Here is a 13928-nt window from a genome sequence, read left to right on the forward strand (position 1 = left end):
CTGCCCTGCAAATAGATCCATCACAAACCAATTACACTTCTACTATAATAACAGTCCTGCCTCATTACATGTAGTGATGGAGGGTAACTCAAGACGCACTGTTGATTAACATAAACTACAGTCTTACAGTCCAGTGACAAAGTCAACACTGCTGTCAGTCTGACATGTTGTAATACTGTCTTAATACACCATGTCTGATATTCTGTAAATTCCTTTTGCTTTAGATAATTTTGATACAGTTACTAAATGTCTTTGTTGTACACACTAGTTGTTTTTTTGAGGAACTCTGCATCATGTGTCCCTTCTTGTAACTATGCTTTTAATGGAATTTGTGCCGTAACTAATGAAAGTTACCTGTTGTCATGCTGTGACTGGGATCTGCACATACCTGATACATCGAGGAAGGTGCGAGCTCTTCCCGTCCCAGCACTGCTGATAGCAATACACTCGTAGTAGCCCTCATCCTTCAGAGTAACCTGGGCTATATCCCATGATGCACTGTCAGACTCACTAGAATCAAAAGAGTGACAGGAGATTGGGAGAGGGAAGAGTGTTCAGTCCCTTTGTCTTCACTATTTTTTAGAATAATGTCAAATCCATTCAATCTGCTACTAACTCATCCCTTGAGCTGATGAAAATCCAGGCAGATTTAGTCTCACAGTGTTGAGATGGAGACACCTTATGTCAGTTTAACCTCCTTCATAAGAGTTGGAAGAAACGCATCGTTTTTATCCATTATGTTTATCTTTCTCCCTGTTCGAGAGATATTGTGTCTCTCAAAATGTATAAACAGATTTGCATGAAATGTGAAACCATTAGTCAATGGTGAAAGGGGTAATTGGCATAGTTTCTCAGCATGTAATGACTGATTGCAACATCAACAAAGTTTGTGTGTCTAGTATGTCTCTTAGCTGAAAGAGGAAGGGCCAAACCCATCATCTACATCTGCAGTGCTCATTTCCAGTTCGAACACACTGTGTCCCATTTTCTTTTTCCAAAACCTGGTAAGGTAGTAGAGCGGCAACCCAGAAAGTTTCTGAAACAGTTCTGACTGACCATATGTTGCTAAAATTATCCTCTGAAATTCTTAAATGGTAGCTAGCTGGGACTTTAACAGATGTATCCCATGTCACAGTTCAGGTGTAGTCATAAAAATGTGTTACTCTCCTGGCTACAATCAAGTAGAAAATGGGGCATGTATAAATTACATTTTGATGAAAATACATCATATGGATTTGGCAAACAGCATGTCTTTAAATCATGATATGTGACTTTTGGGACTTGATGTGTCAGCTCCTCCATAGGCCTGCTCACCTGAACAGTTGGTCCACCCCAAGTCGTCTTCCATCCCTGCTGAAGCGTAGAGTGAAAGGGATCAGGCTTTCTACCTGGCACTTAACGGCCCCTCTCTGGAGGTAGTAACCATGAGTTGTGGCCGGCATCAGCACCTTAGGGGCATCTAAAAGAGAGAAAAGGGAAATGAGTAAACAAAGTTAATCACTCAGACAGTTCACATCTTCATCTAAATATGGGTTAAAACTTGAATGACTGACCAGGTATAATACTGGAGAAAGAGACACTGGAGACTCTTTGGAACAGGAAACCGTCACGGTCGTATCCTGTCACCCGCAGGAAGAAGGCCTCGTTGGGCGGAATAAACTCTGTAATGTTCCAGAGTCCGTACGGCTGACGTTCAGGGTAGTAGCGGATTGGCAAGGTTTTGATCGCTTCGCCTGTGATTGACAGGAGCTCTAGCCTGTCAGCCCGAGCAGGAGGAGAAAGTCCAGTGGTATTGAGCAGGATGTGGGTGGGAATACCTGGAGAGTTGATATCAAATACAATACACTGTATTCTTTGCTGCTTCATAGCCACAAGATATAAGTGAGGACAACAGGTGAAAGGGAACACATACAACAGCTGTGGTGTCCTTTTCTTTTACAATTTGAAAAGGTTGACCTCACTGACCTTGAACTGGCCTGCTAGAGGTCTTTTTGAAGTCCAGGGTAGGCTTTCTGGAAAACCCGGCTCGGAAGTCAATGGTGCTGAGACCTGAGATACGTACAGAGTGTCTTCCTTCACTAGAAGTCTGCATTAGAAAAGAAAAGATTTGTATTAATATTTATATCAAAGACTCATGGTGTATGTCTGTTAATGTGACTCAAAACTACTGGTTAGTGCATAAATTCCTCTAGTTTTACCTTCATTGTAAGGTTTTGTCTTATTGTTGTGGGAGATAAGTTTCTCAATAAAAAATATATCTGTATGGTCAAATCTTTATCATTTAACCTTGTATGATTAAAAGGATTGTATTTTTGGTCAAAGTTGAGTCCAAAACCCTGGGTTTATACTTGGTGATAAGTTTTACAGTACCCAGACCAAAGCTCAAACAAAACACATGAGAGTTGTTACATCCAAGGCAGGCCTGAGTGCTTTAACTGACAGACACAGCACTCAGATTGTTGTGTAAGTCTTTTGTGCGCCAACTATCCCCACATGTATAGACAGGCCACTTTGAGTTAAAACAGACTGTCAAGTATCTTACACATCAGCTTATAAAACATCCACAATTCAGAGATGACCCACTCAGTCTGACATTCATACTTTAATCAAACAAACACAACAACTATAATTAGAGATCAGCTAATGGCTCATGTTGTCTTCATCATGCAGAGTTCTTTTCAAGCTTTGCAGAAATAGAGACAGAGTAATTACAGTGAGGTGTAGGTTGATGAGAGGTGGAAACTCCTCACCTTAGATTAAACACCTTGGAGGTGTTGCAGACATTGACTCACTTCGCACACATGGGCATACAAACTGTCTGCTTGCAATTGAATGAAATGAAAGAGAATGTGTGGATTTACAGTATCTTAAGATGACTATGTTCTACCAGACATAAACTAAAAATTCCCTGTGAAGAGAAAACTGCCAACCAGGACAGTGAAATGCATTCAGGCAGACTGATAACAATAGTTAAACTAGACATGAAATTGTTCAAACAATGAAGTAACACTAGGACAAAGGGGGATCCGGCACAACCTTAAATGCTAATGCCTGCCATCATGAAACACAATACATGCTGTAGCCATCAAACCTGTCCTAATGGCTGCCATACAATTATCCAGGGTCTTTAGTTAGTTGTAAATGAGGCTATAATTAGGGGAGAGGTCCTTTAAAGGTCACACTCTATCCAAAAAGAAGAGTCCCTGTCATTAAAGCTGCTCATTTCCTGGTTTCACACCCACCCGGACAGAGTGACCTGCCCAGGTCTTGGTTACACCCAAATGAATCAGATCTTGTGTGGCTGTGATGAGAATCCACTTATACAATTGGTTAAGCAAAGGAGTAAAACATTAAATTTAAAAACATTCAGTCTATTTTCTCTTAGATTAGTATAAGAAAGTTATTTTAAATCCCTGTTGCTCTGAGTTTGACTGTGTTCTGTGCTCCTCAAGACAACTGGTCAGTGTACATGCATTAATAAAATCAATTAATGACAGCAGAATGTACATGATATGCTGTATTCAGAGAGGAAGATGAGTGTGTGTGTCTGAGAGAGAGACAGCAAAGACTGAAAGAGAAAAATAGCAGATGGAAAGAATAAGAAAAGGTCACCGCCACTAGTCTTCCTTTGAGCAGTTTGCATGCTTTTAAAATTACAGCCTTCCTAAACTGTTATCATGGGCTATAAAATTCAGTATGAAGCTTAAATGCACTCATCAATTCTGAGGTCACTGCAGCACAAACAAATCTCACCTGGATGACTCTCAGCAGAGCACACATTTAAACATGTACATACACAACTTACACAAAATTACACTGTAGCATTCTCAAAATATACTGTCTGATACTGCCAGTATGCAAAATATGATCACACAATATTTGAGTGTGTTGCCGTCAGACAACTCTGTCCATTCAAACATAGTCTATGTTAGTTGGATATACTATGAAATTAGCACACAGTGAGTGTAAAGTAGCAAGAAATGGGTAAAACTAACAAAGCAGGGGTTGATAGAGGGCTGAAACTCACCCTCTATACCACCACAATATCCAATTAAAGACAGATTAAAAAGGATTAAATTCCTTTTCACACACAATCTATGGCCTGGGTGTCATGGGCCATTAGTGTTAACTGAAACCCAGCACGGCAGAACAGCAAACTCCCCCCAAAGTATTTATCCACATTTCTTTGGATGTCCTGGGAAACACAGCTACAAATGTGAAGGAGATATTTTTAGTCTGAAAGCCAGATAGAGTGTTGTGGGGGACTGGAGTTGGAAAAGGCAGCATCCAAGAGGAGAAATATGCAGAGGATATGAGGAGAAAAAACAAGATGTATTGGGACCAGTGAGAGAGAGAACAGCAAATCCTGCTGTGCTTCTCCAAGGGAGAGAATTAGAAGAGTTAATGTGTTGCACGGAAGATGCATGAGGAGAGAAGATACAGTAAGTGACAGAAAGAGATTAAAGAAGACAGACTGAGAGAGAGCTCAGAGAGAGGCAAACACAGGACAGAAATAAGACAAGGGGATGCAGTGTCTCTTTTTCTGCCTGTTTAATATCCTTCATCACTTCTATGAGCACTGTCCATAGAATGGGTCACTATATTGGCTGAAGTCTGAAAGCTTACTGATATGTTATCTAAGCAGCAGATATTAAACAGAAGATTCAGTGATGTAGAGCTATTCACTTTAGAGTATCTTTTCACCCTAAAGTTTCATTTAAAAAGTCTCTATCACACAGGAGGAAAAAATGGCAGCTGTTTCTACTGTTTTGGCCAGTTTTGCTGTGTGAACAGATAAAAAGTTCCCGCACAGTAAATCAGTGTTTAGTGACCCCAGTATGAGATTAACTTGGGACTTAAGTGCAGATTCAGCTGAAAAGGTGTATTGTAGTGTATTTTTCGTATCCATGTTAAAGGAAATCAACAACATTCACATCATCACAACAACATCATTTGGACGTTTTGAGAAAAATCTAAATCTACATGTAAATGCACACATGCATTGCAGCCAATAACGGGATAAACTTTGGATACATTGTGTTTGCCCAAAATGGCCCATAATGTCATTAGTGCCTACTGAAAGGGGATCAGAAAGGCATGGAAAGGCAGGATAAGAAGAAGAGAAGAAGAGGCACAGCAACTAAGAGTCACTGTAGTTGTTTGCTGGGGAGGTGCATGGATTTGCATGAGACGAAAACCACATGCCATAAGTAAAAGAGCGAATGATGTAAATGCAGACTTGCCAGAGTAAATAATAGAGGGAGTTTTAAGAGTACCTACAACAAATATGCAAAAAACTCAGCATACACACATCCTCATCTGCTCAAAACTTCACTTTCCTTTGAAAGGATATGCAGAGATGACACAGCTTTTCATCCAGTCTGTTCCCCCATAAATCATTTGGGCGCTAACACATAACACAGCTATGCAGAAATGAGGGAAAGTGTCCCAGCAGGGGTCTACAGAGAATACAGGGGCCATCGAGGCCCCTACAGCAAATCACTCAGGTAAAAATGCTTGTCATTTCCCAACATCTGGAATTGACAGTGTGGGCAGTCAAATGTGTGACCTTTTTTGCATTGCTTGGACAGTAGGGTGCCCAACTTCGCTAGAGGAACACAGCAGGGAATAACGGTGCCCAAACAAAAAATGTAGCAGGTTGTGTTGACAGCAGTGGCCTTGAATATACTTTATCTTCATCTACCAGGACTGTCTTAAAAATCATCTCAGGTTCAAATGTGTCTTTGTGATCATGTTTTTGTTTTCTGGGTGATGTTTTCACCAGACAACATGCATGTTAAATTGATTACGTATCACTGTATCTGAACATGCTGATATATTACTGCAGTAATTCAACTTAAGAACCTTCCTCAAGGGGCACAGCTCCCTCCTGGGATGTGAGTTGTGACCTCATTCCAAGGTTACACTACAGAACTATTTGCAGTAAGTCTTTTTAAAAGACAGTTTGGCTCTGGGAAATGTTAGAAGATGCCTGTTGTTTTACACACTTTTTCCAGGTAAAGAATCCATTGTTTACCTTGATAGACCACATCCCAGGCTGTGGGTCCTTGATGTTGACAACCTTGGCAGAGTTGGGAATGTGCAGGAGCTCAGTCAGGCCGTCGCTCTTTCCCACAACCTTCCCTGGGGGCGGCACATGAACACAGACATAATTATTCAGCCTTCTTCTGCAGCTTTGACTGATTGAAATGAATTCTTAACACTTGCTGATGCATGGCTGCAACCTACAAATAAAATATTGGAATAAATTGTCATAATATAAAGATGCAGGGTATGGTTTTAGCATTAACCAGCATACTGTAAGTGAATGAAATAACATGTGCTGACTGTGTGGACCCCAGACAATGTTGGAATCAATCCAGTCCTATTTTTGTAGTACTCACTTTACCAGTACCTGTTCTGTGTAGCTCATACAGTTAGCTTCGTTTCCTAAAAAGTAATTCTCAACAATTTCTTAGTCCTCAGCAAATTTTTCCTGTATGACTGTCCATCCCAAATCCAAAACAGTCTAGAAATGACTTCTGTTTTTTTATTTAAAGAGACTGACACAAAAACCTGATGTTTATGCTTGGTGTTAAGAAAGTCAGAAGCTTTTAAATTTAATTTTAATGCACTGGAAGTATCCTGCATTATCAGTGTTTCTACCACTATCTATCCAAATAACATAACAGACTGTAATGATGAGTCAGCAAAAACATAAACACATGACTCAAATAATTTTCATAATCATCAAACAAATCAGTGACCCCTTGTGCCTTGTATGGAATCACCTGCATTTTTTATGTTTTCCCACTCATTAATTCATTTTCCCTTTGCCACTTATCTGTGTACATCTGCTGATAAATACCTAAATTACAAAATATTTAATTTGAGGATTTCATTTTACGATTCTGTTGAAATATGGTAAGACTTATCATACCTTCTGGATTTTTTATCTCAATGTTAGGTGCTGGGCCGCTGAGGGCCACGGTGACTTCCTTGAGGCTGGGGTCAAAGGGCATCTGCCAAGTGTTGCTGACCCCACTGAAGTGATCAGTGGACAGCAGGTGGACCTTGGACGACTGCACGGCCTCCTCCACCCATTTAAGGACCTACAGTAATGCATAGCAAATGTAAAGAATGCAGGAATCACACATCATCTATAATGTACACACACACACCACTGCACACATTTACCTCCTCAGCTCCATAAAAGGTCATCCCCTCAACATGTGCAAAGCTTTCATCAGGAAATTTCTAACATTCCCCCTGTGTCATGCCCCTCTATTTCCTCCTTGTCCCTATGGGTAATCCCACTGCTACTGTGTGAGACCCAGACCCAGAAGCTATTATACCCAGATTATGCAGGGGAGCAGTCATTTGTCATGTGAGAGTACTGTGACACAGTGTGTTCACTTAAAAAAAGTGTAAAGCTAGGTGCAGGGAGAAGAAGAAATGGCTTGGCTCAAATGTGCTGACATGCTACAAAAAAAGTACTATTTCTTGATTTATCATGAATTTTCATCCATCTGTTCCTGCAGATGGCCGGACGCCATGAGTGTTTTCATACATGAATATGTCTTTGTCAAGTTAAATCTCAGTCTTCGGCATAAGCACTGAAAAAAATGTCAGAAAGAAAACACGAGACAGGGAGAAAGGGAATGATAAAGATGGAGAAATGGGAGTATTACTACAAATAGGGAGAAAGAACAAAGGACTTTCACATGAAGAACTGCTTAAAATCTAGATCCAATTGTTCTCTAGCAAAGAATCTTATCTTACAGCAATAAAACAGCAATATTATTCAAACCTCAAGCTTTGACATAGTCTAGTCCAAGACTGTTGATTTACATTTCTTGGAAAGGTTAAAAAGAACTACGGTAAGCATCAATCAATGAAATGTTTCCTGCACATTTGATCTGGACTCCAGACTTGAACATGGGCACAGCAATGAGACAGACTTTAAAACCTTCTACTGTTATAAAATTTACACAGCTTGGAGGGAGAACCCAGGCCAATTTCAGATGATTTGAAAACTGTGACCAAAGCATGTCTTTTAAAACCAGGCAGTTTTTCTTCTGACTCTGAAATGACAAAACTTGTACTTGAAAAGAAGCAGAGAGCAGAGGCAATGCTCCAAATTTCTTTTCAGTGATGCTCTTACCTCATTGACCTGCTTCTTGTCTAGATGGAAGACCTGCCCAGAGCTGGTGGAGGCGATCTCCTCGTAAGCTTTGTAGCCAATGTGAGTCCTATCATCACAGTCCCCTGTCAGCACAAACACCACCTACACACAAGCAATGTACATATATAAAAATGTAATCTCTTTATCGTAAAAACTGCAAATAAACCATGTTAAGGTTAAAAAAAAGATGATAATTTAAACCTGTGACTGCTTCTGCTGAATTAGCTGCAGGACTTCATGGGTCAGCTTGTAATCTTTAGAACGGGCATCTGTGAAGACATAAATATAGGACCCTGGCAAGGATATCTCCAAAGCAATCTTAATGGCACCGATGCTCATCTCTGGACAGTCTCCACCTCCCTGAGAAAGAGAAGGATATCATCAGAAAATGGTGATTATACGTGTGTGTGTGAGGAAGAGTGTGAGCCATCTGAGCAGTTTTCTGATTTATCCAGCAAATATGTTCCTGATGGTTTGCAGCCTGAAGTACTATATAATACATTTTAAACAATGCAGTGCTCATGAGCACATAGATAAATACATTTTGTAACTAGAAAACACTTAATAGAGCACAAATCTGGGCCAATGCCTAAAAGACAAAAATTGTGAGGTGTCTGAAATCTTAAACCCAGGGGATTGCCAACACTAATGATCTTAAAAATAGACAATGTAATGTGAAAATGTAATCTTGTTCCAACCACACGGACAAGAGCAACAAACACAGTTTCTAAAAAACAGTGCGTGGCGGTGGCGTGTACAAATGTGAGTCTGTCTTTTTCTCATCAACTATTCTTTGTCTGACTGGTGGGGTCAAAAGGAAATATTTTCTACAGCATTCCAATAGGCGCATATCTGTCTGTGTGAGGGGTTCAATAGCTATCATTGATGCATCACCCCCAAGAGTAACATCTGGAATGGAGTGACCCATTATTTTAGGCCAGGGGAGCGGAAGGTGAAGAGACGGGACTCTTCCATCTCTCCTGAACCCCAACATCTCCCCCCTGGCCAAAAATCAACTCCCCCATTCACCTATTGCCCCTTGCACTGAGCCTGATACCCCCACCTCCTTGCACTTTTGTTCTTGTGGCTTAAAAAAATGAAGTGTTGCCTAACATCTCCTCCCTTAAAAACAAACTGCATTCATGACAGAAAAATTTTAATTTCAAGAAAAATGTCAATTCCAAAGAGTATTTTTCCATAACCTCTGGCCAAAACCTCTTCAGGGGTTGTACAGGTGAAGAGGTGAGGGGAGGAAAAACAGACTCAGGAATGAAGCAGCAAGTGAGAGGAAACTGGATCTCCTCCACGCTACACGCAACACACACACACACACACACACACACACACACACACACACACATCAGATTAAAAGTAGCACGCGCCAAGGATGCACAGAAACTCGCCAAAGGACAGATTTCTGAGTGCTCCTTGTCTCTGTCTCTCTGTCATCCTCAGACTTGGTTTTGTAGTTTGCAGTGCAGTTCCTGCACGACTTCCTTTCTCTCTCTAAGTGATTACACAAAAACTTGGCAGTACTTTGTTTAGCTGTCCAGCCATTGCATGTTTTGGATAATATAATTGTTTGTAATGGTGCAGTTAGGAAAATAAACATGAGAGTATCAACATAAACATATGACCAAGGCTTTAAATGGAAGTCCCCCTTGCAACATTATATAAAGGACCAAAATCCACATAAAACAGGAACTCTAATTGCAAGTTTCTTGTAAAACAAACAAAAATACATTTTTGTTTGAGACTTCTTTCATCATCCAATGTAGACAGACTGATAAAACTTCTTAATCAGCTCACAAACGTCCCTACACAGACGTCTGGCATGACCACAGTCTGCTGCTTTTATCAAGGCCAGATGACCCTTAGCGTCCAGGCTACTGCAGTTGTTCCCTTGGTTTGATGAATGTGTGAACCCACCTGAACGTACAGCTCTCTCAGCTCATACTGGAACTTCTTTGGGTCTGTTGTGATTGTTACAGGTCCAATCTCTGCAGAAAGACAACAGAAGAAAGATGCTGTGTGATTAATACGGCCACAGGCTCAAGTCTACATCTGATGAAAAACTGAAAGCATTTTTGTTTCCTTGAATTCCTCTGTTGAGCCAAATATTAGTTTTGGCAAATGCTTACGGATGTCCAGATTAAAATGTCACAATATGAACTGCCGAGGAGAATTTCAGGAAGGGAGATATATTTAACTAACAGAGAAAGGGATGAATGATGAAAGAAATGTGAGAAAGATACATATAGATAGCCAAGAGATGAAGGAAAAACATAAAAGAAATGACAAGGAAGATTGGAATTACAATCTTAACATGTTTCTCAAGATAAATCAGACACAATGATGATGATGATTTGAAGGTCTGTTCTTCCCTCTTCCATTCACACATCATTTACACCAAAAGCTGCTTTTGCACTGATAAGAAAACCGAGCTCTGGAAAGACTTACAATTCCTTCTGTCACTGATGTATCAAAACTGTTTTCGTCTTCTTCATGAGCAGATACTTTATAATGGATGACAGAGCAGACAAAAAGCTCAACTCATGGAGCTCATGCTGACAGAGACAACAGTTAAAGGCTGGTAAAAAATTGCAGTGTGACTAAAATACAGATTATATATCAATGTGGGTTTATAAGAGAAATATCCAGTCTCTATTCAAAAAACCAGTCCTGCTTAGCTCAGTGGCTGCACAAATCTTCACTGACACTGCTACTATTCCACTGGAATTACTCACTCTATCATTTGTGGTACAACTGAGATCTTTGTAAACAAACAGAGGAAACTAAAATATACAGTAAATATCAAGTATGACAGAAAATGTAACTGGCTTTATTGTGTCAAGTGAGGTATATTTATATTTCTCAAATTCACAAATCACAGATTTGCCTCAGGGGGGATTTGCAACTATATAATATCTTCCATCTTTAGACTATTAACTGGGACTGGAGAAACCCCAGTATAATCCTTGGATGAGGAAACAAAGAGAGAAACAGAGGATGTAACCCTTTTTCAGGATGGACGGATACTATTTGCAGTGTACACTAATCCGCCACAACGTTAAAACCAGTAACTGGCTTTAATCAGCATCTTACCAGTTACCAGTAACTGGTAAAAATCAGCATATTATTCTCTTTTATAAATTGCTTTGTAAATGTGATAAAACTATACCTGTTATCTCATCAAATGTCTTGTTCTGTCCCAAACCCTGATTTTCAGTTTGCTATCATGTAAGACAAGGTAGAGAGGCTGGAACCAGGGGATGTCCGGCATTTATGTTTGTAAAATTACTAAATGACCGATTAATTTTCAAAATAGTTGCGACCGATTTCCTAATGATTGACTAACTAATTAGCTCTGCAGCTCAGGTTGTATATGCAGACAAACATTTGCAACCTCTGTGATTGCAGAAGAATTTTCATTTCAGTTATTGTGTTGACCTTGGGTCGATGTCCGCTCAGGATTTGGTCCAAGTGAGGCCATCTTTCTCTGTACCATAAAAGTATAGCACCTTTATCACATAATGACAACATGGCCTGTGTGTTCTGTACCTCTGCCAGTGCTAGTAGTCACTGCTGTTTCTCAGCTCACTTTGTTCTATCCGTTAATGAGCTGCTAAGCCCCTTCTTGAGTCAAACTGTGTGACTTCAGCCACTGCAGCTGTGCTGTGGAATGAGCCTGATGAGGGCCTGCAAAAAGCACACACATGTAGGTGTGTGCGCACACACACACACCCTGCAGTTTTGCACATGTAAGCAGATTGGAAAACAAGGGCTCCCTTGTTGAAGAGAGGGCAATTACAAAGGATCCCTGACTTTTGAAAAAGAATACAGTTTGACCCGTTTTACAACAGTCTTCAAATTTGTCTAGGGGTCAGAGCCCAAATGAGAGATTTAGATATTTTTAGTGGAGTGCTGAGACTCCATATAAAATACTTATTGTGGAGAACCTTCTGGCCCTCTGTCTCATGTGATTTTTGTTAAGTAAAACATTTAAGGATGCTAAGTTCGACATAATATAAAGCTATTTGCAATGAGGAATCATACACATTTTCATTTCTTTTCTTTGCAACCAGTATCACCTTACAATTCTTCTTGAAAAGCACTCCACAAGCACTTTCAATTTCTATAACAACATACACAAAGGAGAAAGTCTTTTTCCAAATGACCCAGATTTTGGCATCCTTGTAAATCCTCAAGGTGGAGTGTAGGAACATTTGTGGCGATCAGAGACGCTTTTCAAAACTAACATGGAAATGTGTCTGGCTGCTCTGAACGGAACGTGGATCTCGAGCCAAACTTTTCAGAGATGGAAAAGCTGACATCTCTTTCCTTATGGGAGACGTTCCCATAGCTGTTGAAAGTATTCTTTAGACTATTTTGGCTATGGTGCCCCTAACCACAGCCACCCTCTTTGCATCAGGACCGTGGAAAACCATAGCTAATACTCATGACCTCTAAACAGTATGAGATAAAATAAATCAAACTCTTCAAATTCTATTTGTGTAATAATCTTTGATTTTGACATATTGAGATAAAGATAGAGCTGCTGTTTGTTATTTCTTTTCTTTTGAAATGTCTGTTAATCCACATTTGGAAATCTGAAAGAGCTTGTGTGCACAGTTTCAATACCACCACACCAGTCAAATAGTTCTAAACATTCATGCCTGAGAGCTTTTTTTGCCAAATGTCTACTCAAAGCTATTGGGGGGCGAGTGCCTTGCCCAAGGGCACCTCATTAAACTGGTTAAGAACAGGAAAATCATTACTCCTTTGCTGCAAAAAATGCCCTTTCCCAGCAGGTTTTGAGAGTCACACATGGTTTCTTAAACAAAAATATTCCTCTCATTTACTATTTTGAGCGTTGTAAATAAAACGTGTGAGGACACAGGATGCAGACCCACACCATGTGAGTAGATATATAAGGGAAATCTTAACAAAGACATCTGGCTGCCACATAGGAAATAGTTTTAATGCTTTCTTAGTGATGACAAGGAACACCTAAGTGGCACAAACAAGGCCAAGTGAATGAACTCAGAGTGAAAGAATGCTCTCAAGTCTGATAAAACAGACAACAAAAGAGAGAAAAGGACCAAAACAAACAAATCAAAATGAAGATCTGCTTCTCATCCTGTTTAATCTGTTGGTGGTGTGAGTTGTTGACCCAAGTGGGCTGGGAGTAAACAAGGAAAACAAATGACTTCGGCCTCCACCTTGATATTCTTACGGCATTCATCTGTAATGCTGTCTGTAAGAGCATGCATCTGCAAATCACGTGCAGGCTTAAACGCTCACAGAAAGTCTAATGGGATGGAACAAACTGGGCAACTGTCCAATGGCAAACTCAGTTTCACCTCCACTGACGTTCGAGCTTAAAGTAATTTGCAGAGGATCACTCATGCATTCACCGTGGAGTGAGTTTCCCTTTCCTTACAACATCAGCAGCAAGGAATTCCAAGGCCAATATGTTGAAAGGTCACAGCCGTTTGTGTCTTCCAACCAAATAAATTCTGAGTTTTGGCAGCAAACACATAAGAGTTTCACAAGCTGCTACATGACAGACAACCAATAGACACATTCTTATTGTTGTACTTTGTATTACTGACATTTCTGCAAAGTTATGACTGTGATGTGATGTGACAATTTGGGAAAGTTATGCTCTTTATATGCTCTGTGCTTGATTCCTCTGCCACAGTGGGCAGAGTTTATACAGCAGAGGCAGCAGTCACGTTCA

At 40.2% G+C, this 13928-nt stretch overlaps 1 protein-coding gene across 1 annotated transcript in view; it reads right to left on the minus strand.

Moving 5' to 3' along the window:
• Positions 1-13928, minus strand: part of hmcn1 (hemicentin 1) — an 80522-nt gene that overhangs the window by 53411 nt on the left and 13183 nt on the right. Inside the window, 9 exon segments of the mRNA XM_051077051.1 lie at positions 389-510; positions 1315-1459; positions 1554-1817; positions 1966-2086; positions 6038-6144; positions 6941-7112; positions 8165-8287; positions 8387-8545; positions 10115-10185. Coding sequence (XP_050933008.1) covers positions 389-510; positions 1315-1459; positions 1554-1817; positions 1966-2086; positions 6038-6144; positions 6941-7112; positions 8165-8287; positions 8387-8545; positions 10115-10185 — 1284 coding nt within the window.

Source organism: Lates calcarifer, linkage group LG17 (genome assembly GCF_001640805.2).
Source record: "Lates calcarifer isolate ASB-BC8 linkage group LG17, TLL_Latcal_v3, whole genome shotgun sequence".
NCBI classification, from domain to species: domain Eukaryota; kingdom Metazoa; phylum Chordata; class Actinopteri; family Centropomidae; genus Lates; species Lates calcarifer.